Raw genomic sequence first — 22548 nt, forward strand, 5'->3', positions numbered from 1 at the left:
TATGGTTATAGGAACAATGTTCAGATACATGTAGGTGTTTTGTGATAGATTAAAATGGATGCAAATAGATCCATGATACTTACTTCACTGCTAGATGTCGGTTGTTTTTTGTTTCCCCATACACACCTGATAAACGGAAATAAAACATCAGGTAGATTAAAAGAGGTCCAAAATACTGAGTTAGAAATACCTAGAAAACAAAAGAAGAAAACAGGTGTTTTAGTAACACATATAATAACTATATTATGCCAACCTCTAGCCTTTTACTGTTCAGGTCACCTGGAATGGGACTAAGTGTATCTTCTATCTGTATTTTAGTTTTCAAAGAAAACATAAAGAACAAAAAAAGTAAGTCATTATTGTTCTGCTGGAAACGTTTCATCAACAGCAAAGTCAAGAATTGATAATGCTATCAACATGTATTTTATATAAATACTAAAGAAATATGTTTTTCTTACATGTTTTTCTTAAAACTAGTTCCTGAAATAGTATTGACAATGTCAAAATAGTGAACACATATCTCCAAACTCTATTTCAGTTTACAAAATAACACATTTCTAGTGTAAAATGTCCTAAGACGCTCAAAATATTTACCACAAGGCTCAAAATCAATTAAGTCTACATAACAGTACAGCATTGTCAATAAATGAGAAGCTCTCTTTTCCAGTGTTCAAATAGTGCCATACAAAATACTAAGTATCAACATCAATATAACCCTGAGGGCATGTTTGTCTTCCTTACAGTCCAACTGATATCACTGAAAGTGTAATTACTGTGTCAATAGTGTTGCTGTACATAAGGGTTTTCCCCACACAAAATCTAAAACAATATAACATATAGCATATAACATAAAGCAATACAGAATTTATCAAAAGTGAGAAACACGTTCCACTAGTCACATTTTTAAGTTCATGCACTTACTGTGCTCCAGCTGACCTGCCGGCCCAAGTCTGTGAAATACAAAGTAACAAGGGAAGATGAGGCAATGGTGTGGATAATGCAGGAATCTTTCAGGAAAGGACCATCTGCAAGATAAAGAACACATGTGAAAAGCACGTTCATGATTCTTACAGACTATAAAGCAGTAGACTAGGCTTTCTCCACAGTTGTTGTGCTATGGGAACGAAGGATGATTTACTGTGACAAGGTGACCACTCAGGTTGTATGATTGTTGGTGCGCTTACTACTGGTACTTTAATGTACCAATTCAGGTAGAATTTACATGTGGCTAGATAAACCATAAGGCACAGTTCAGATTACAAAACCTTATTGAACTGTTACCCATCATGCAGAGTTGAAATGCAGCTTTTGTTGGCAGACTGGTCCCTTATCTCCAGGGACATCTGTGAACATCTGGAGGAATTAAGACCATGACATTTAGCAGCTATATCACCTCTGGAAGTGCACCCAGCCACTATTAGGAACATTTAATGTTTTTGGCAGGGCACTATTTATTTAAGATAGAGTAAGAAAGTGATCTTTACAAAACTTTGAAAGCAATAACAATAAACAGCTCTTCTCGGTTAGGAGCTAACTGGTTCAAGGATCTCATCCAGCTGTGTCTTGAAAAAAGTAAGGATACTGGCTTTGCCAATGTGGTAGCTCGTTCCATAGTCTTAGAACCCCTTGAATAATATCGTGCCTCCTGTTCTAGTTTGAAATGCATTTCCAGGTATTCTCCACTGGTAGATTCTGAAGAAGCCCACTGGGTTGAATTATGCCTTTAAGAATATGGAATATTTGAAGAGTACTGGTATCAATGTCCAACTAGCTCAGACATAGATCTTCTTTGGTTCACAAGTAATAATCATATAATCAGATGTGTACCCAGTGAGTAAAATGGGACATGGCAGCAACAAAAGGTCACTTCAATGCCAGATTCATGGAATAATCAATGTTCTTTATTTCTTCACCAGCACAGGGTAAAGTGCTTGACAAAGTGCAGCAGGTTTGTGACCATCTCCAGTGCTGACAAATAAAGAACAAATTGAAATTGATGTTCTATCTTGGAATGGTACAACCTAAGGGCATTGATTGCGAGTTTGGAATGTCATGTTTCCTGAGAATGTCTTATTAATGCTGTGACTGGCTTTATGTAGATAAAAGATCTATGTTATGCAAGTTGTATCTTCTCCAGTGGCTTCTTTGACATTGATGTACTTGTTTGGTGCTTTAAACAATGTTTTGACTTAAGTGGACATTAAAAACACATGAGAGCTCTTGATTTGTTAATATTAAGAATGGTCACAATAATGACAAATATGTCTGCAGCATATTTGTTATACCCTGTATGCTGTTTATCATTTGTTTTAGTCAGAGATTAAATGAATAGCATTGAATTTCCATGAATTTGCAATGAAATGTCTTTTCTGTTTCCAATTCTTATTTCTTACACTGTCCAGAGAATAGATCTGTTTATGTCCATATAATTTATTTTGAAAGCTACAACTATTATATTTATTAAATGCACTCTATATTTTCTAGGTAAAATACCTTTATTACAGGTCCTATTACATTTTATATAAAATGTCAACATATTTTAGAAATTATTTAAGAAAAATAATAGAAGCCTATTTTAAAGTACTATTGAAGGAAGATTTAATAAGTGTATTACAGTATATAGATATTTCAGAAAGTTCTAGTATTAGACAGTGAAACAAACTATATTTCTGGCAATTTCTTTTTCTGATTAATCTGCAATAAACCTAGCTGCTCTCCTTCTACTTCTACTCCTCAACAATCATTGCAAATTATATAACTGGTTTTGAGATTGCCTGATTGCTGGCTCTTGTTGTTTAGCATATTTAGCACTTTGAAGCCTCTTTACAGAAAAAGCATGTTTATTATGGATCCTCAAACCATTATTAAAAAGAAAACATTTAAAAACCTAAAACCTTGAAAAAATGAAACTAATGCCTAAAAGAGAAAAAAAAGTAATCTGCATTAATTTTGAGTGCTGTTTGCTTGATTCCCGTGATGCTGCATTCAGATCAGCCCACAAGGCAGCCCTTAGGACTGCAAGGCTTAGGCTGCTGGACCTGACAATATACCCACGTACTCAAGGAATGTGTAGATCAGCTAGCTGACGTCTTTACAGATATTTTTAACATCTCCTTGTGCCAGGTGGCCATCCCTGTATGCTTCAAGCCCACCAATATTATACCAGTGCAGAAAAAGTGAGCTGTGTTCTGCCTCAGTGATTACTGCCCCATGGCGCTCACAACAATTATTATGAAGTGCTTCGAGAGACTAGTCATGGGCCACATAAAGTCCAGACTCTCTACCTCTTTGGACCCCCTCCAGTTTGCATTTCGCCCTAACCGGTCTACTGATGATGCTGTATCTCTTGCCCTTCACCTGGCCCTGTCCCACCTGGATAAGAAAGACACTTACAGTATGTAAGAATGCTGTTCATTGACTTCAGCTCAGCATTCAATACAATCATTCCCCAGAAGCTGATAGGAAAATTGAGCTCGCCGAATCTCAATACCTCCCTCTGTAACTGGATCCTGGACTTTCTGACGAGAGACCTCAGACAGTACTGTATATTGCGAATCTCAGTATATGTTATGGTCAGATTTCTAGATCCTTCAAAATGTTGTATAATTTTTTTTTTCAAAACTTGTGTTAGTTATTTCTGAAGTCTGCCCTTAAGAAATGCCATTGTAACATTTTTTCTTATTCTATCTCAAATATTTTTGTTTAAATACTTTTCCCAAAAGAAACATTGTTCCATAATAGGTTGCTCTTGAAGGTTTCTTTTTAAACACAATATAACTTTGTAAGAAACTACCACATATGCCCTCAATAGTTTCAGATGTGATTTTAATTTAGTCTTTTCTCGTGTTAAGAGTTTATTTGAATTTTCACAGTTTGTTAGTATCAACACAGCTGCTCAAGATGAACATCTGGATGACCAGTTGAGTTAGCGGTGTGACTGGCATTATGAATAGTGTTTGTTTTCTTGCCACATTAGCTGTGCCTATAAAGTGCAGTGAAAGGTTGCATTGGTAGCCTTTTTCCTCAGGAGACCAATCTATTTCAATGCACTACCATATGGATGTGCTTAAATGAGGGGCATTCATAAACACTTGTGACTGACAGAAGGCAGGTACTGTACAGTAAATGCACACACCTTGTCAAAGTGATTTATATTTATAATTGTATGCTTCAACTGGATCAAAAGATTTTAAAAAGCTTCAATTTAGTTTTCTACATCTTTGCAAAATAAAGGTGAATTACACCTAATCAATAAATTACCAGGGGTTGTCTGTAATCACTTGCAATAAAATGAAACATTTGTAGCATTTACATTTTGTGAAAAAGAAATCTATGTTTCTCTCCAGAATAGATTATCCCAGAGCAGAGAAGCATTAACAGCAATAAAATATAATTAATTAAATATATAAGCTTTGTTACCCACGAGTATGATTACATGATAATCAGAATGTCTACACCTTTATAGCCTCTCTACTAGGTTTAATAATTAGTCTGAACTTCACAGGAACTGGCATTAAAGTGACTTTTTTTTTAACTTTTCACCGTGGGTTTATGTATTTCCTTTTAGAATATATCACCAGAAGTAAAACTGCTCTGTTTAAAAAAACTTAAACCTGTAACAGTCCTTAGTGGACTCAAGGACGTGGAAAGAGAAGCCCAGTATTTCTTTTGAAATTCTGTTCAGGCTATATAAGATCTGAGAAGTGTTTGTGTGCTACACGGTTCAGGGATATTAATTGGATTCAGTTGTGCTCCAAAAGAATTAATTGGAGTGCCATTGCCAAACAAACAAAAACCAACATAATATAGCAACTGCCAATCTGTACATATACAAATAAAAATGCACCAAGAAAATCAATACAGGATTTAATTAAAATCACCTTATTGCTATTATTGCCAGAATTGTGGACTATACAGTAGCAGTGTCTGGGGGTCTGGTGCAGTCCTGGTTTATTTCTGCACATACTGAAATACCAACTTTAGCAGTTGATTGTTCCCAACGAGGATTTTGATTCTTGTTATTTATTTATGACAAACAATATACTTTAGAAAAAAACGATTTCTACATAGCTGAAAGAAATGTTGAAAATTGCAGATTTAATGCATTAAAGTGTAAAACATAAATCAAAACCATACTACTGACTTCTTGCTCTCTTCGACTCTCTGGGTCACTTCTGTAATCCAAGCTGTCTGTCATAGACTATGGAAGAAATGTGTTTTTTTTTTTTTACATGGACCTTAACATAGCATTCTGTTATATTAAACTTACGCCCATTAACTGAATTCAACAGAGAAGTCTCTTTCTTTTTATATCTACAGGTCAATAATTACTCAAGGTAATTTGCTTCTAAACTATAGATTGTAAAATTAAGTTACAGAATGAGGTCTTAGAAGACACAACACACACAGTAAAACACTAGAATTGAAGGTTGTGATTAGAGGTCATAACAGATAAAAAAATCACAGAAATATAAGGAACCATTTAATGCTTGTGGACAAAATCATTTTACGGGTATAGTAGAATAACAGCGTGATACTACATCTCTTATTACTGGTGTACTTTCTTATTATTATTTATTAATACCCCTGCAGTTGATTTAATATTGATTACATTTCAATATTATATAAAAGCAGGAATCCTCTACCATTTCTTCCTCAATTTGAAACCCTGAAAGTCGGTAAAATGGTGGTTTTGTTACAGAGGTCTGCAAATTGCAGCATTGACTGAGAACTTAGGTGCTCAACTGGCCTCTAAATTAGGCCAGTTAGGCTATGTCTCAGAAGAGTAACAGATACAAAATACGATATTATTTTCACATGCAGCAAAGCCGGAACATGTTTAGTGGAAGATAACCACGACATCCCTAAGTGGATCCAAAATCTGGTACAATGAGACAGCACACATGAAGGCTGCTCCTCTGGAAGCCACAACAAATTCTGTGGGTTTATTTTGAAGTTTAGTGAGCACATAGACAGGGCTATTTTTAGGGAAAGTAGGCAGGGGAGTCCTGTTTGTTCAGCAGAATAATCTATGCTCTGCTTCTACCTGAATTACTGTCCAGAGGAGAAGCCGAATATAAATGTGCCTTTGCAGCATTGAGGAGATCACTGAAGAAGATGTGGGTCCAGTCCGTTTTGATGTACCTGACTGTGTGTACAGTCCTGCATGCTAGTGTGGACTTCATATCAGTGTAGGAGGCTGAAGAGTTCACCGCTTCTAAATGGATAGTCCTAACAGCTCAGATGTAGCAAGACTAAGAATACTTTTTCTTTCTTCCATCTCTCTGAAGGGGACAGCATACATTTGTAACTGACTGGATGAGGGAGGGAGGGGAGGGTGAGTTCCAGGGTCAGCAGTTATAAAAGACTGAAATCCTATTAACATTTTGGGAAAATGGGGACTTAATACCACAAATGAGATTATTTCCTATAATTATATTGGAGATAATATAAATTCTAATTCTGTAAAATTACAATATAGAACTACTACTGAGGCTATTGTTCAGATTCTTAAATAGAAGTACAAGGCGTCCTGGTTAATATAACGTTGAAATATATTAATGGTGTCCTTGGTTACATTGCATGCATGCAGGATATCACAAGCCAAGATGGGAAAAGTAAAACGTTTCAACGATTTTTCTGGATCATGCATAAACAAATGAGGGTGTAACTATGCACTATTTTCCAGATTTTAAAAAATATATTTTTTTCAGGTGAGGTTCAAAAGTTAAGCTGGGGTCAAAGCTGACTGTGAAATTTTTATCTTTAAGCAAATATTATACTGAACACCATTAAATGCCAGGTTCATACAGTTCACGTTTACACAGTAGATGCTGTTATAATTGAGTTGTAATAAATTCAGTTGTGTCCAGAATTTAATATTGGAAAATACAATTCTTAAGCACAGAAACGTCAAACTGCAAGGAGATAGCAGTCAAATCAAAAATAGCTGAATACATAAAATTGTTTATAAACAAATTAAAAATAAAGTTTAAAAATGCAAACCCTGAATCCACCATAAAATATGAGATGGAGTTGAGGCAGAACCAATGTTTGCCATGTCACCATTCCACACAAACAGTATTTAAACAAATACAGTACATAAATGAAAAGGTGACAATTCCATCACCTGCTACTCACATGAACATGTCACAACATAGTGTTTCACATTCTGTTTCTTCCTGTTAAGGTCAATATTGTGCCATACAGGACCTGGAGGAGCCATTCAATGAATATACGGAAATTAAATCGACCCATTATCCAACAAATCAAAACTGAGTTTTGTACACTAAGAAAGCCACTAAAAAATAAGTCACATTGGTGAAACAATTGTCGTATTCCCTCAGAAATAAAAAATTATCAGTTGAAATTATGTTGAGTCTCATAGAATCTTCTATTATCAGAGTTGGAAGTGTAGCCCAAGATGTATTTCAGCATTAGGATGATCTCTTCCACTGCAGTTTTCATTGACTTTGAATGCAATGTATTTGTTGCTTTTGGTTTCTAACTATTCCACATTTACCTCCTGCCATGTGCAAGAATCTGAAAGCAGTATTCATTATTATTTCTTAATGAAAGAAAGTGAATATACTGTACCTGAACCGACGTTACACTTCACTTATCATTTATCAAGTAATGCAGGATTTCCAACAACCGAAAAACATAGAAATATTGGTTTGCTCAGAAAATAGATCAACTGACCATTATTTATGACAGGGACTAATATGCTTGAATAATGATTAGTTTATTTTCTGATTCAAGAGGTTAGATTCCTGAAAGAAAGATCACACAAAAAGACTAGAGAGCTCAGCTCAGCATCAGCTACTTGACTGAATACTCTCCTGGCTTTGCTGAATTTTCTATTTCTAAATTGTTAAAAATGAGCTTGGCACCAGGTAAAGCTATGTAAATGGAACAGGATATAACTATTAATAAGGTAATATAGTGGTTGATGTTGCAACCTATAGACATAAAATGGGTGTAAACATCTTACTGCATTATGAAATAATGAAGGTATGTTGGAAAGGTGGTATTAATGGGAGATTTCAACTTCCCACACATAAAGGGGAATATTAATTAATTAAGCTCAAAGGCTTAATAATTGATTCTTAACTCAGTTTGTAAAGGAACCTACCAAGATTTTTTATAATAACTAGGAGAGAATTAAGGGAGAAAACTAAATGTGATAGAACGATTGGAGTAATATTTTAAAAAAATATTTCAATAGAACCACTGGGGAATTCTAACCATAATTTGGTATTTTTTAATATGTAGTTCTAAATCTAGAATTTAAAATTAGAGTTTACATTTGTTTAGAAAAGAAAACTATAAATGAATGAGATCTTACAGTGAACAGGGAACAGATCAATACAGTCAACAGAAGATGGATTGCTGTAGTTTGATATCATAATGTGAAATGCTCAAAATAAATTATTTTTTTAATTTAATTTTAATTTAATCCCTAAAACAAACATGTCCAATATTGTTTGAGTGGTTTAATGCAGAAATTAAGAAAAAGAATCAAAGAACACAAGTGCTCTACAAACAGTGTAAAAAAGCTTACATTTCAATACCAGAAAAGGATTACACTGTGCTACAGGTATAACAGAATAGTGGTACTATGACTTTACTTACAGTATTGAAGGAGCTTCATCAGTATTAAGTAATTTTAGTGTAGCTTACACTGAAGTATTCCAGTGACTAGAAGGGTTTATAACTAACAAATCTCAAGAGTCTGATGGTATTTTCCTAGTTGCATTTGAGGAAATGAGAGATGTTTTTCAACTGGGATACAGTATCTCAACTGTAACTAAGTGTGAACTGTACCCTCAGATTTTTTAATTGCAAATGTGGCACCAATTTATAAAAAGATGGACAAGAACATTGAACCAGGACATTGCAGGCCAAAACTGTAGTCTTTAATGTGTTATCAGTAAAGTTATTGCTGGAGTTAAACTAGAATATTTACAAAATAATAACAAAAGAGACAGTGAAAATGGATTTAGAAAAAAACATTACTTTCTAGCTTTCTTGGAATAAGCAACAAGAGCTGTAGGTAACATTAAAGCATATTATGTTATATTTAGAGTTTTAGAAAGCTTTTGATATGGTCCCGCATAAAAGGTTAATTAACAAATTAAAAGCTGTAGGAATCCTAAGTAATTTATGCATGTGGGCCAATGTAAGCAGTGATATACCACAGAGACATGTTTTAGGTCTGTTGCTCTTACTGATCTCTATTAATGATTTAGATTCTGATATTGTTGGCAAACTAGTTCAATCTAAAAGTGAGAGGAAAAACAGGGAGACTGAAGAGCAGAGAAGCAGTGGCAAGGCAAATTACGTTTAACACGAACTAGCGGAAAGTGATCTACACAGGAAGTAACAACATACACTATACAAATCATATTCTTAGCTGCAGAAAGCTATGCATAAAAATGAAATGTTTATGTTGATTTGTTTAAAGCCACTTTTGAATTTTACTATCTTGTTTGGCTACCATAAAGAAAACAGCCATATCTTTCCAGTTCCTGCTCAGGATAATTAAATACAATAGCTCTGTAATAGAAAATGGTTTGGTGCAACATACTGTATACTTACAGTACACTCTATAGTAAGGGTGCATTTCTGTGTGTGATAATAATATATGTTTTTTATATAACTGGCCAGGTTTCCTTTTGGCTGAAAAAATGAAAATTGTGTTGTAGTTCTTTTTCAAAGGCCTTTTTAAATCATTAAAACTCCACAAAAAAAAAACTTCAAGTGCATCCCTAAGGGTGAATGCATTAATTAGCAGAGGCTTAAGAGCTGCAATCATTGACCTTAATGAACCATTTCTTTATTTCATTTAGCTTTTTGGCATATTACCTTTAAGACATTACTCATTGCAATATGTACTGAAATTAAGTAGTCAGCATCTCACGCAAAGATATGTGTTGATACTAATTGGCAGATAATTCTCAGTGTTAAATATTGAAGTGCGTAAGGCTTACTTACTGCGATCAACCCTGAGGCCTGTTCGAGAAGGATACCACTGGGGACCTGCTTAAAACAGAAGGCAGCATCAGCAACAGAGCCCTGCCGCTTTTCTGATCACTTCTGTTAACATTCAAAAATATTTCCACAATGTGATGTTATGGTATTACTATACACAATATGCATTTGCAGTATAAGGAAAGTTATGCACGTAGAGTACATGTAAGCTACAGTATATGGAGAAAAATGAAACAATGGACTAAAAATTAAATAAAGTAAAATGCTGTCTGCATACATTTGGAAAGAATACCTGTGCATTCATAAACAACCCTGGGAAACCTGTAAATTGTACTTTATTGTGTGCCTCTTTTGTAGTGTACAGAAATGCATACTGTGACTTGGAGCAGGTAACTCCATTGTACAGATGAGGTGTTGTGGCTGTTTGTATGAGGCTAATTGAGCAGCAATGAGTTTGTCTCTTCCAATTCAATCACCTGGAGCTTCTAGCATATAAAGAGAGCTTTTAATTTTTTGGGGGGAGGGGATTATTCAAATGTGTGGAAGAGGTTGTTTAAACAAAAACCTTTATTCTGAAGAGTCCATTGAACTGATGCGCACATAAGAAGCAAATACAGTATATTTGTAAAACACGTTAGATTTGTTTTACAAAGGGGTAGGCAAAAAATAAAGTACTGTATGGCAACACTTCATTGAGTAAGAAAAAGTCCAATGAATATATTCATGAAGATGAGAAGATTATTTCTTAAATATCCATTTAAATTTCTCCTACTTTGACATTTCTGAAGCATTATAGTCTAGTCTGGCATACTTAGCTTTAGTCTTTCAGGATTACGTAGTCTGGTTTTTATTTCACCTGATATCTTTCTTTAACAATGGAAGTAATTATACACTTTGTTGAGTCAGTTCAACACTTTTCTCATGTCAGAAAGCAGATAATTTAAATACACCTATAAAAATACTTGGACTGAAGTCTTCAATGATACAGAAATTATTTAATACAGAAACATGATAGTGACTAAACTGATCAGAAAACCATGTGTCACACTCTAGTTTTATTGGTGACTTTAATGTGCAACAAATGATAAAAATAGCTGTGATGGATTGGCGTCCCATCCAGGGTGTATCCTGCCTTGTGACCAATGCTTTCTGGGATAGGCTCCAGGCCATGACTCCGGATTAGTTTAGCGTTAATTGAAAGTGATATGAGGTGATGATTAAAATAGTAAGTTAATATTAGCAATGGTGAAATATGGTCAGAAATCTTATTGTTTGTGTGGTCTTAACAGAAGACTTAGAGTTGTGGACTAATATAAATTTTTACTTCATCATGCCATTCAATCTGGTAAAAATACACCAAAATTTAATATTCAAAGAATATTATAACAATTTAAGAATGTGTGTGGAATTTTCAGAAATGTTTAATTCACTTACAAATGACTGCAAATACACATCTTCTCAGTATAAAAGACGTCTTTTTATTTGAGCCATTAGTCTTGCTAAACCTTTATACAGTGGCTTGTAAAAGCGTTCACCTTCCATTAATCTCCCCTTGATTTCAATACCTTTTTAAAAAGTTTTTGAATCAAAACAGAAATACACAAACTGAACACTTTTATGAGTGAAAGTCGTTAAATGTCATGAATGTCAGTAAAAACTACGAAGAAAAATTAAAAGCTAAAATATAGCAATTTACAGATTCACCTCTTTTTGTCACGCCCATGCTGGGAGCGGCTCGAGTCCGTTGCTAGTGGCAACCAGCACATTTGCACGCTAATACTACCGGCCACTATCCTCACACGAACTACTTGGTTTACCAATCGAGCCTAATACACCCAGGCAGTCAATCCACTGGGCAATCATCCCATTAAGCAAGATATTTAAGGCAGTATTGTTGCATTTATCTTAAAAAAGATGTTGGATCTTTTTTTTTTAATTTAATGTTGGAAAAAACAGGAAGCTGGTTAGGGATGTCACTGAGAGGTCAACAGTAACTTTCAGAGAACCACAGTGTTCGATACAGATGCAGCCATTCAAAGTGCGCGTTACAGACACGTACCGCAGGTGACGTCGCTCAGTATGACGCAAGATGACGCGGGGCACCGCAGTACGTGATTGGTTGACCGACAGGGGCACTCGTGGTCCGTTGGTCTGTCGTAGAAAGACAGTAAACGTCTTTGCTGTGCCCGTTGTAGGTATTGAATTTTACCACTGAAGGGAAATCTTAGTAGCTGAGCATAAAAAGAATAGGAGCATACTGTAACGCGTGTGAAGGTCATAAACGATATTAATTTTGGAACATAAACATACAGTGTATAGCTGGTCTTGGTACTTTAAAGAAAAAAATACACACCAGTATTCCATTTCTCCCTAAACATTTTAAGCTTCGAAGTCTTTAACTAACGCGATACCGGAGTCAACAAGCATACTTTTAGAATTTGATTAAAAGGGAATATAATATGGAATCGCGTATCTAAAGAATTTAATAATGGTATTCGTGTGCTGCGACAGGGCTGTGTAGGGCTGTTTCGCCTGCCTGTTCATGTGAGCTGTCTTGTAGACGTGACTACCAGCTGACAGGTTGTGTTTTCGAATCCAGCTGGTGCTGGTCTTTTCTTTTAACAAACATTTCTTCGAAAAAATAGAATAGCGATATTATGGACAATCAATTGACTTTTATATTTCAAAATATCGCAACATGATCGATATTTGCGATATTTTGAACATATCTTCCCTTCTGACAGCGGTGCCTGCTTCTATTGTGTGTGTGTGTGCAACAGAGTAAATTTTTAATAGCGTTTTAAGCGAATAGGTAATTAGATTGCTCGTAAACCTAATCGCTTTTTCTACATAAACACAGCATGATTACTCTCTGAAAATGCTTTTCCTTTATTTTTAAAGTAGGCTCAGATTTCAACTATAGATCGTATTATTATAAACTTTCTTGGAAAAATGTATTTTATGTAAACCATGTTTGCTATTAATTCATTTAGGGCTAAAATACGTTCATTGTCTTCCAATCGAGTCGAGTTGACATTGGAAGCCTGCCACACCCGGACTGTTAAACCAACGCATTAGCACGTCAAAGCCCATTGAGGGTATTGAGCCAGTATTGGCTTTAGTATTCCCCCCCTCTCCCCTCAATTCAATTCAATTCAAGGTGTTTTATTTGCATGACAGATGGGTACAAGCAGTGTTGGGTATGTATATTGTAACGCTTACGGCAGACAGGCACTGTGTAACAGCCGGCGCACCAGAGCAGCGCACCGAGGGAGCGTCTGCATTTATAACTTGGTTTTTAAAATTAGTCAAGCAATATGAAGCATCTTCTTTTACTTTTGAGTCCCTTAAATACATTGAACACAGCTTTCTCACCACTTAAGATTGCTCTTGATACCATCCTTACACAAAGCAGAAGGGAGATTTTAGTGCCTGAGCATAAAAAGAATAGGAGCATACTGCAACGCGTGTGAAGTCCATAAACGATATTAATTTTGGAACTTAAACGTTCAGTATATGGCTGGTCTCGGTACTTTAAAGAAAACATACACACCAGTATTCCATTTCTCCCTAAACATTTTAAGCATCGAAGTCTTTAAGTAACGCGATACCGGAGTCAACAAGCATACTTTTAGAATTTGATTAAAAGGGAATATAATATGGAATCGCGTATCTCAAGAAATTAATATGCAATAACTGAGTCAAGGGACTCAGAGGATCCAAGGCTAGACTGAGTATAATAGGCTTCGGGCTTCTATTGTGACATCTACTGTAAATTACAGAAATGTTAAAAGTAACCAAAATAAAGTAACTAAAATGTGGTCTAAAATCACCCCTTTAGACACCCCTTTTACTTCACTGGTGTCAGATATGAAAGGCAATAGTCTCCCGTTCTGTCTGCTGTGTGTTGCAGCAGAGGGACTCCCTGCCGCTGAAAGGGGCAGAGTAACTTGCATGCCCTCTAGTACAGTTTACACATGCACGACTTTAAAAGCTAGCAAGACAGGTTTCGATTCACATTAGCTGGCGAGCCTTGTTAAAAAAACGAATGATAATGTAACATGCCACTGTTCATGAACAAAGTTATACTGAGATTTCCTAAGATACGCGATTAAAAAATAAATAAATAAAAATTTGAATCTCCCGCGGAACACATTCCATAAGAATCAGTGGTTTTACAGTATATATCGCCTTTAAAGGTGGCTTCTCAAAACGCTTTACGGGATAAAAACAACCAGAACAGCAGCAACAACAATATTGTATTTCGTTGCACTTTGAAAACCAAGTAATAACTTAACTATACAGTACGTGCAAACGTTTCGTATGTTGCTGTCGTGAATGTCTGCGTACCCATAAGTATCTTATTTGCCTTGAGTCTGTCTACAGTATCTCTGTCCCACTACCCCCATCTCTCCCTCAATTCAATTCAAGGTGTTTTATTTGCATGACAGATGGGTACAATTCTTGTTGGGAATGTATACTTTGATATTTACACCCGGCGCGGCACCGAGGGAGCGTCTGCATTTATAACTTGGTTTTTAAAATTAGTCAAGCAATATGAAGCATCTTCATTTACTTTTGAGTCCCTTAAATACATTGAACACAGCTTTCTCACCACTTAAGATTGCTCTTGATACCATCCTTACACAAAGCAGAAGGGAGATTTTAGTGCCTGAGCATAAAAAGAATAGGAGCATACTGCAACGCGTGTGAAGTCCATAAACGATATTAATTTTGGAACTTAAACGTTCAGTATATGTCTGGTCTCGGTACTTTAAAGAAAACATACACACCAGTATTCCATTTCTCCCTAAACATTTTAAGCATCGAAGTCTTTAAGTAACGCGATACCGGAGTCAACAAGCATACTTTTAGAATTTGATTAAAAGGGAATATAATATGGAATCGCGTATCTCAAGAAATTAATATGCAATAACTGAGTCAAGGGACTCAGAGGATCCAAGGCTAGACTGAGTATAATAGGCTTCGGGCTTCTATTGTGACATCTACTGTAAATTACAGAAATGTTAAAAGTAACCAAAATAAAGTAACTAAAATGTGGTCTAAAATCACCCCTTTAGACACCCCTTTTACTTCACTGGTGTCAGATATGAAAGGCAATAGTCTCCCGTTCTGTCTGCTGTGTGTTGCAGCAGAGGGACTCCCTGCCGCTGAAAGGGGCAGAGTAACTTGCATGCCCTCTAGTACAGTTTACACATGCACGACTTTAAAAGCTAGCAAGACAGGTTTCGATTCACATTAGCTGGCGAGCCTTGTTAAAAAAACGAATGATAATGTAACATGCCACTGTTCATGAACAAAGTTATACTGAGATTTCCTAAGATACGCGATTAAAAAATAAATAAATAAAAATTTGAATCTCCCGCGGAACACATTCCATAAGAATCAGTGGTTTTACAGTATATATCGCCTTTAAAGGTGGCTTCTCAAAACGCTTTACGGGATAAAAACAACCAGAACAGCAGCAACAACAATATTGTATTTCGTTGCACTTTGAAAACCAAGTAATAACTTAACTATACAGTACGTGCAAACGTTTCGTATGTTGCTGTCGTGAATGTCTGCGTACCCATAAGTATCTTATTTGCCTTGAGTCTGTCTACAGTATCTCTGTCCCACTACCCCCATCTCTCCCTCAATTCAATTCAAGGTGTTTTATTTGCATGACAGATGGGTACAATTCTTGTTGGGAATGTATACTTTGATATTTACACCCGGCGCGGCACCGAGGGAGCGTCTGCATTTATAACTTGGTTTTTAAAATTAGTCAAGCAATATGAAGCATCTTCATTTACTTTTGAGTCCCTTAAATACATTGAACACAGCTTTCTCACCATCCTTACACAAAGCAGAAACTGTCCGATGACTCACAGTACAAGTGGAAAGATTACAGATTTTAATCGTCTTTAATTTTGTCTTTAATTTTGCCTGTGGAGTGTATCTTATTAAGCTCTAAATTGCATTTTGAGCGCGGTTTTTTACTTTTTTTTAATTGCATTTTGGGCGCGGACAGCACATACAAGGGTTAATGAACTGCGCCAAGAAATTTAAAATAGTATTCTTTAGGTGTGAGGGTAGGAGTGGACCGCAGCAGGCATAATCAGCAAACCAGGAAAACAAAGAACAGGACAGGTGAGATGTGTATCCAGAAAGCGAGTGATCAGAAAAAGGAAATGGAAAACGCAGAAAAAGAAAACGCTTTACAGGATAAAAACAATAACAACAGTAGTGGCTGGGCAAACGATTTTTTTTATCGAAATACAAATTGAGATACTGTACTGTATAATGATGTGCATGAACAAAGGTATACTGCAATTTTCCTTAGATACGCGATTAATGCTTCGTAGGAGGAGGCGGTCTTTTCCTCTTGTCTAACAGTTTGTCCACAAACAAAACATTCCTGTTAGACAAAAGGAATTGAAAAAAAACAATTTTGTCAATGAAAACCGGTGTGTGTGTCTCTCCCTGCTGGATGTTCCTCTCACAAACTGCTGAATGAATAAAATAATTTTATTGAAAATGCGTTTGCGATTGTCTGGTATTTAATCTGGTCCCTTTTAACTGTTTTTCGATCTACTGTATTGCTTTGAGATGCCACTTTTAAAGGCGATATGTAAAATAAAGTTTTTTTTATTATTGTTATAGAGAAACATGATCAGATTTTCCCTGGTTCAGAAAAAAGATCTAAAGTGCTACACATAACTTTCTTAATTCGATGTATTTAAAGCAGTGAACTACTGTAGGTGTCACATAACATTCAGAAATACAATCACGTATTTGACAAATAAAAACGATTATAATCTAATCCTTCCACGTTTGATCCCAAAATCCCAAGAAATATAAATCTTGACGGGTAGAAAGCTATGCTGAAAGTTTATTAAGATGCTTAGAAGACAAAGATACTGTATCAATTTATGTTGCATTAGCCTGATTATGATTAAAAAACACATATAATTAAACACGCGTTTGCGATTTAAATCAGAACACGATTTAAATCAATATCGATTCCATATTATATTAGCAGAAAAGCTTAAAACTACCACTTTTTCACACGCTATTTCACATGCTAGTTAAATACTTCGATGCTTAAAATCGTTAGGGAGAAATGGAATACCGGTGTGTATTTTTCCTTTAAAGTGCCGAATCCTGGAATCTGACTGGCTGACACCCCTCTGAAGTGGTTCCATAAAATCTGGTATACGGAAAAGAAAGCGTTGATAAATACAAGTGTCTTTTAATACACTCTTTGCTGTGCTCTTGAGGATCCTTGTGATATTTTAAGCTCTAGTTGAATGATAAGTGTCGCATTTTAAATCATTTTCGTAGTTAGAAATTATGAAACGCCCTGTTAAAAGCTAGGAAGTTTTTATGCCCGTTGAAGTAAAACAAAATGCCTGACAAAGTATGGCTTGGACAGATTCCAAGTGCTTGTACAAATGTGCTAAAGAAATTATACTTTGAGTATACAGCTTGTCTAAAGTCATCCATTATTAATACTATTAGTAATATCTTCAGTAAAGGCTTTGATGCATAAATATTTATGATAAAGGTAGGCTGTGTACTTTTGTCCAACTGAGCAATCTTGCTTTCATTAAAATAAACCAACATTTTAATGACTGATGATTAACATGCTGTAATACACAGTTCAAAATTAAAGGCTCAAATGCTGTACATGAGAGGTTAAGCTCCCCCTGGCGGTTTTACAAGGCGACGCCGGATAGTTAACCACGTGACACCACGTTAACTGCGTCATACCGCGTGATACTGTGACACGCCCACCGGGGTATGCCGCGAAATACCTCACGCATTTTGAATGGCTGCATCTGTAGGTGAATTGGGAGAAAATGTTCATGTGTCAATATCCCAGTCACTCTACACAGCTGGCTTGTCTGGCAGAGTGACAAGAAGGAAGTCATTACTTAAGAAATCTAACAAAGCTGTGACAGACCCTAACCTCAAGCAGGGTAGTCCCAGGGGTCTGTAATACAGGACAAAAAGACATGATGGCCAAGAGAAGTGCAGTCCAAGAAGCTGTACGGTTTGCCTTTTAAACCTGACCAGCACCGTGCACACTGGTTAAAATGCCGAAACCAAAACTTCTTATTACACCCATGTGAGAATAGGAATTTCTAAACTCTCACCAAAGAACCAGCAATGAGGTCAGTGACCTCTGTTCTGGGTATTTCCAAGAAAAGTAGAGGCTCTACAGTGGCAAAAAAACTGCCACCCCCTCTGATGCCAGAAGTATGATGGCTGCAAACATGTGGCCAAAGGTTTTCGTGTTCAGACTAGGCAACATTATTGTACTAAATGTAAAGCCTTACATCTGACAGTCCCAACACAGTGCAGTTAATATCTTCCTTATTGTCAGGCATGGTGGTGGCTGCATTATGTTATGGGGCAGCTTTTTATCAGGAAGCCAGGGAAGCTTATCAGGATTGAACAGGAAATGGAACAGAGTGAATAACAGGCAAATGTTAGAGGGAAACCTGCTTCAGTCTGCTAAAGACCTAAAACTAGGACAAGAATTCGCCTTTCAGCATGATAATGATGCAAAGTACAATGCCTAAAGTACAATGGTGGATCAGAACGAGAAGTAAAGTGAAGATTTTTGAGTGACCTAAATTAAATGCGATAAAGAACTGTGACAAGCTGTCCATTAACAATCTATGACCAGATTGACAGAGTTTGAGAAAGTTTGCAAAGAAAAATATAGATGAACCCTGCACCACCTTGGCATGCAAAGTAGAGTCTAGTAGAGGCTTATAAAAAAAGACTTGCGGTTGTACAGTAATTGCTGTCAAAAGTGCTGAAATACTGAAACTAAGGGGGTGAATATGCAATATAGAGAATCTGCATATTTTTTCTGCTTTTGCTAACATCTAATTCTTTAACCCCTAAAAATGTCCAGTGAGCACTGAAGTTCTGATTAAAAATATTGACATTTAAAATGTACACATCATTTGTAATTCAACAAAATGGGACATCACTGGAAGGGAGTGAATACTTGTGCAAGACACTGTATATCATAAGATAGAACAAATGTTATAATATACTGTATACTGTATATATAAGAACAAATAAATAAGAACAAATGTTAATGCTCAGCATTTAATATTTCATAATGTATCTAATTATAAATTCCCCACCTGTGTGAGAACAAGGATATACTAAGAGGAATGTTTTCTTTCATATTATTCATAAAATAATTTAAAAGAGTTCTTCAACACTGTGTGACAATGATCAATGACAGTATTAAAAATAGCATTAAAAAAGAAACACCTTACTTGGTTCAGATCTTACAAGTCTCTATTTCAGGCCTCATTTAAGACCAGCATGGCTTGCAGGTTATCAAATGTAATTCACCTCAGGAGGCATTCACTCACTGACATTTAGAAAGGGCGTTTGAGCAGCAGTCCTGACATAAAACCAAGGTTTTCTAGGATCGAAGAGCAGCCTCCTAGAAAGCTAGTCAATGGTGAGGTTTGCATGTTCAACTTGGATTAAGAGTTTTTCATGCTGTTTTTGCACATCAACAGCACGAAATTGACAGGTCGGGGGATCAGACCAAATAAAGGCATTTGCATGGTGAATCTTGATTTCCAAGCAGGGGAACAAATGTGCATATGCCATTTAACACAACATGACTGGCAGCTGAGGAAAGAGCTTGCTATGAATTTTTCATGCAAAATTTTGGAGACATTTGTTTTTCTAGGTGTGTTTTACAGTGAAATCTGTCATACACTTGGCATAGATGTCTGCTTCCACTTTGAAGGGAAATTCCTGAACTACAAAAATATAGTACTATATTTTAGAAAATATAGTTTGCTTTTCAATTAGTAGACAGTAATACTGATAAAACAGTACATAATTGCCTTAATTTATAAGCAAATTGTTTCACACTTCATTTGCAATTAAACAATCAGTCTTGCTGATTGAGCACATTATGCCTAGATAAGGTTAAGAAAAGATACCACTGTTTCAAAAGTAGGAATATACAGTAGACCCCTTGTAGCTATGACTGCATTGAATTGATGTTGCAAGGACCAACTGAGAGTTCAAATCTGTCTTTGTACAATAGCATTCATGTTATTTAATCCTACTCAAACTCCACTGGGGATTGGGAATGACTTCGAAGAGCAAAAATTCTTAATCAGGCTGTCTAAGCTGTGCTTCATGAGAACCATCAGAGAAAAGCACGTTTGCCTTTTGAAAAAATGATGACTGAATATGTGTTGATTTGATTTGCCCATTGAGCTTGAATGTGGGCTATGCTATGAAACAGTTGTAGCACAAGTTGACAAGAGTGGATTCTCCATATACAGTATATACTCTAATCTTAAAATATTCAGAGCATCCCTGCGGCTAACTGAACACTCTGGAAGATGTCACATTCTGAAGAATTGGGTCAGGGCAATTGAGTCATGACAAGTCACACGTAGGGAAGCAATCTTTTTCTGAGATTATAAACAGTCATTCTATGCACATTGAAGATTCTTGTAAAGTGTTTGAGGGTGTACTAAAATGTTAGCTTCCAACAGCTACGATATTGCAATGACTAAACAGCAAACGCAAAACTGCTTTCCATCTTGTGTGTGTATAAAAAAGAGCAAAATTAACCCCAAAGCTCAGCTGACTGAATTTTTTAAATTGTACTTGATTTCTGACCTCTGAAAATCCTTCAACAACCACCTACAGAACACGTTTATACAATAAACTTTTTTTAAATGTTGTGTTCCTTGTCCCAATTTCATTTCCTAGATCATCCGATTATGATTATACAGTATGTTTGCTTCCAGGTTTTAAAGCTTTCCTTACTGGAATTCTTCATTTTTTAAACATCACGGTTGATGTTTTCAGTACTGAAAAATTCTCTTTTATTGCTATACTGGATAAAGCACTACAGTTTAACCCAATCAAAAGAGATAATACACAGAGTGACATCTTCAAGATCTTTTGAAAATTTTCTTATTCTCTTACTCATCAGTACTGCATTTGTATTATGTATCTCAATGTTCATATAATCCTCCATCTGAAGGTTTTATAAACTTGTAAATGTATGAGTAATCCAATTTTTCCACCCAGTAGCACTATGCTGATAATTTGAATTCTTATTACTGTTTGAAATGAACATTTCTACTGGCATTTTGACGTTAGAGGCACGCCACGAAGGGAGACAATTACCCCTTAGTGTGAATGCTTTCATAAATCTGTCCCATTTCTTTACCTTTGCTGATTTTTATCCTAGCAATGCATGATGAAATTAACTGATGTTTTCATGAGGCTTTGTGTTTCCATAGAAACCTTGGATGCAGCCTTTAACTTTGTCATAGAAAACTTATTATACATGTTCAGTATTCAGCAGTCCCCAGTAAGCAATATGTCAGTATTCTCACCCACCTCATCAATGCTGATAATTAGCACTTCAGAAAATCTGAGTTTTGGCAGGATGCAAATATAATTAGAAATGTTGTCTTGAACAAAGCTCTTCAGCTAAGGTAGATGGTTTTTAAGTATGACGTATATTAACATTAAGCAATACCTCATCTACATTATTTTGCGCTTGAAAATGAAACAGATACCATTACTAAATTGTAAACAAGTAATAATCTCATGTCTGTGGCTCCATGTATTCATTAAACAAAACTAAATATATTTAGTTTTTATCCTATTACATTTAGCATCAATATGTAATGCTGAGTTCGTATATCAATTTAACATTTTCTCCACAAAGTGTAAAGACTTTAAAAATGTCACTTACCTATGTGATAACAATCTCCCAGTTTAGGAATTCAAATTGTTGTTAAAAGACTGTCTCCATTATTTAATCTCAAAGGCCTCATTAAATGGAAGGCTTTGTATGTACAATGTTTTACTGCTCCCTAGTGGTCACATAACAGCACAAAACCTTGATTTTTTTAAAAAAAATGTTTTTTAATAGATTTCAAACAAAATAAAAATAATATAAAATAAAGGCGTGTCCAAAAACATTTTGAAATAAACCCATAAGAAATATTTTAACTTTTTTATTCAGCTTTACTAAATGCACAGCTGGTTTGTGAGACTATGGATAGTTTAATCTAGATTTCTTAAAAACTGTGTGACATCCAGCTCTACGTTCATACTTAGTTTACAGAAATGCCGTTATACTATTTGAGAAAATATTTTAAGTGTTTAAAGTAAATAAAACATTTTGATACCTCGATCTTAAACTATAGGTTTCTTTAAACTGAGAGGTGGCAGGTAGGACTTCCAACTGGTAAACTGATGCACGTGGAGGAAAAAAATGGTTCACACCTTACTTTTACACAGTTCATTCCATAAACATAAATCAGAAAACTAATTAAATAACATTTTCTGGTGTCAGATGCTCACAATACAAAATACTTCCCAAAGGGCTTTAAGTACTTTAAAAATTGGCTGTGATTTCTCAGTCTATGCTGCAAGAACAGAAACTGCAAAAAATACTATTATTGTAATAGTTTTAAAGTATCAATGATTTCCTTTCACAAAACTCCCAGCAGCACTTTTTTT

The 22548-nt window shown here is 35.6% G+C and overlaps 1 protein-coding gene across 3 annotated transcripts in view; it reads right to left on the bottom strand.

Annotated features, from left to right (window-relative positions):
• LOC148840568 (trans-2,3-enoyl-CoA reductase-like) overlaps positions 1-22548 on the bottom strand; it is a 58688-nt gene that overhangs the window by 20543 nt on the left and 15597 nt on the right. Inside the window, exons 3-5 of one of the 3 annotated variants that reach the window (XM_088919809.1) lie at positions 9997-10041; positions 922-1025; positions 84-190 (exon numbers count right to left, since the gene is read on the bottom strand). In XM_088919809.1, coding sequence (XP_088775935.1) covers positions 84-190; positions 922-1025; positions 9997-10041 — 256 coding nt within the window. Of the gene's footprint in view, positions 1-83; positions 191-921; positions 1026-9996; positions 10045-22548 lie in introns of all 3 variants that reach the window. The other 2 variants (XM_088919810.1, XM_088919808.1) reach the window with 2 other exon arrangements.

This window comes from Atractosteus spatula, chromosome 1, assembly GCF_055471065.1.
Source record: "Atractosteus spatula isolate fAtrSpa1 chromosome 1, fAtrSpa1.hap1, whole genome shotgun sequence".
NCBI lineage: Eukaryota > Metazoa > Chordata > Actinopteri > Semionotiformes > Lepisosteidae > Atractosteus > Atractosteus spatula.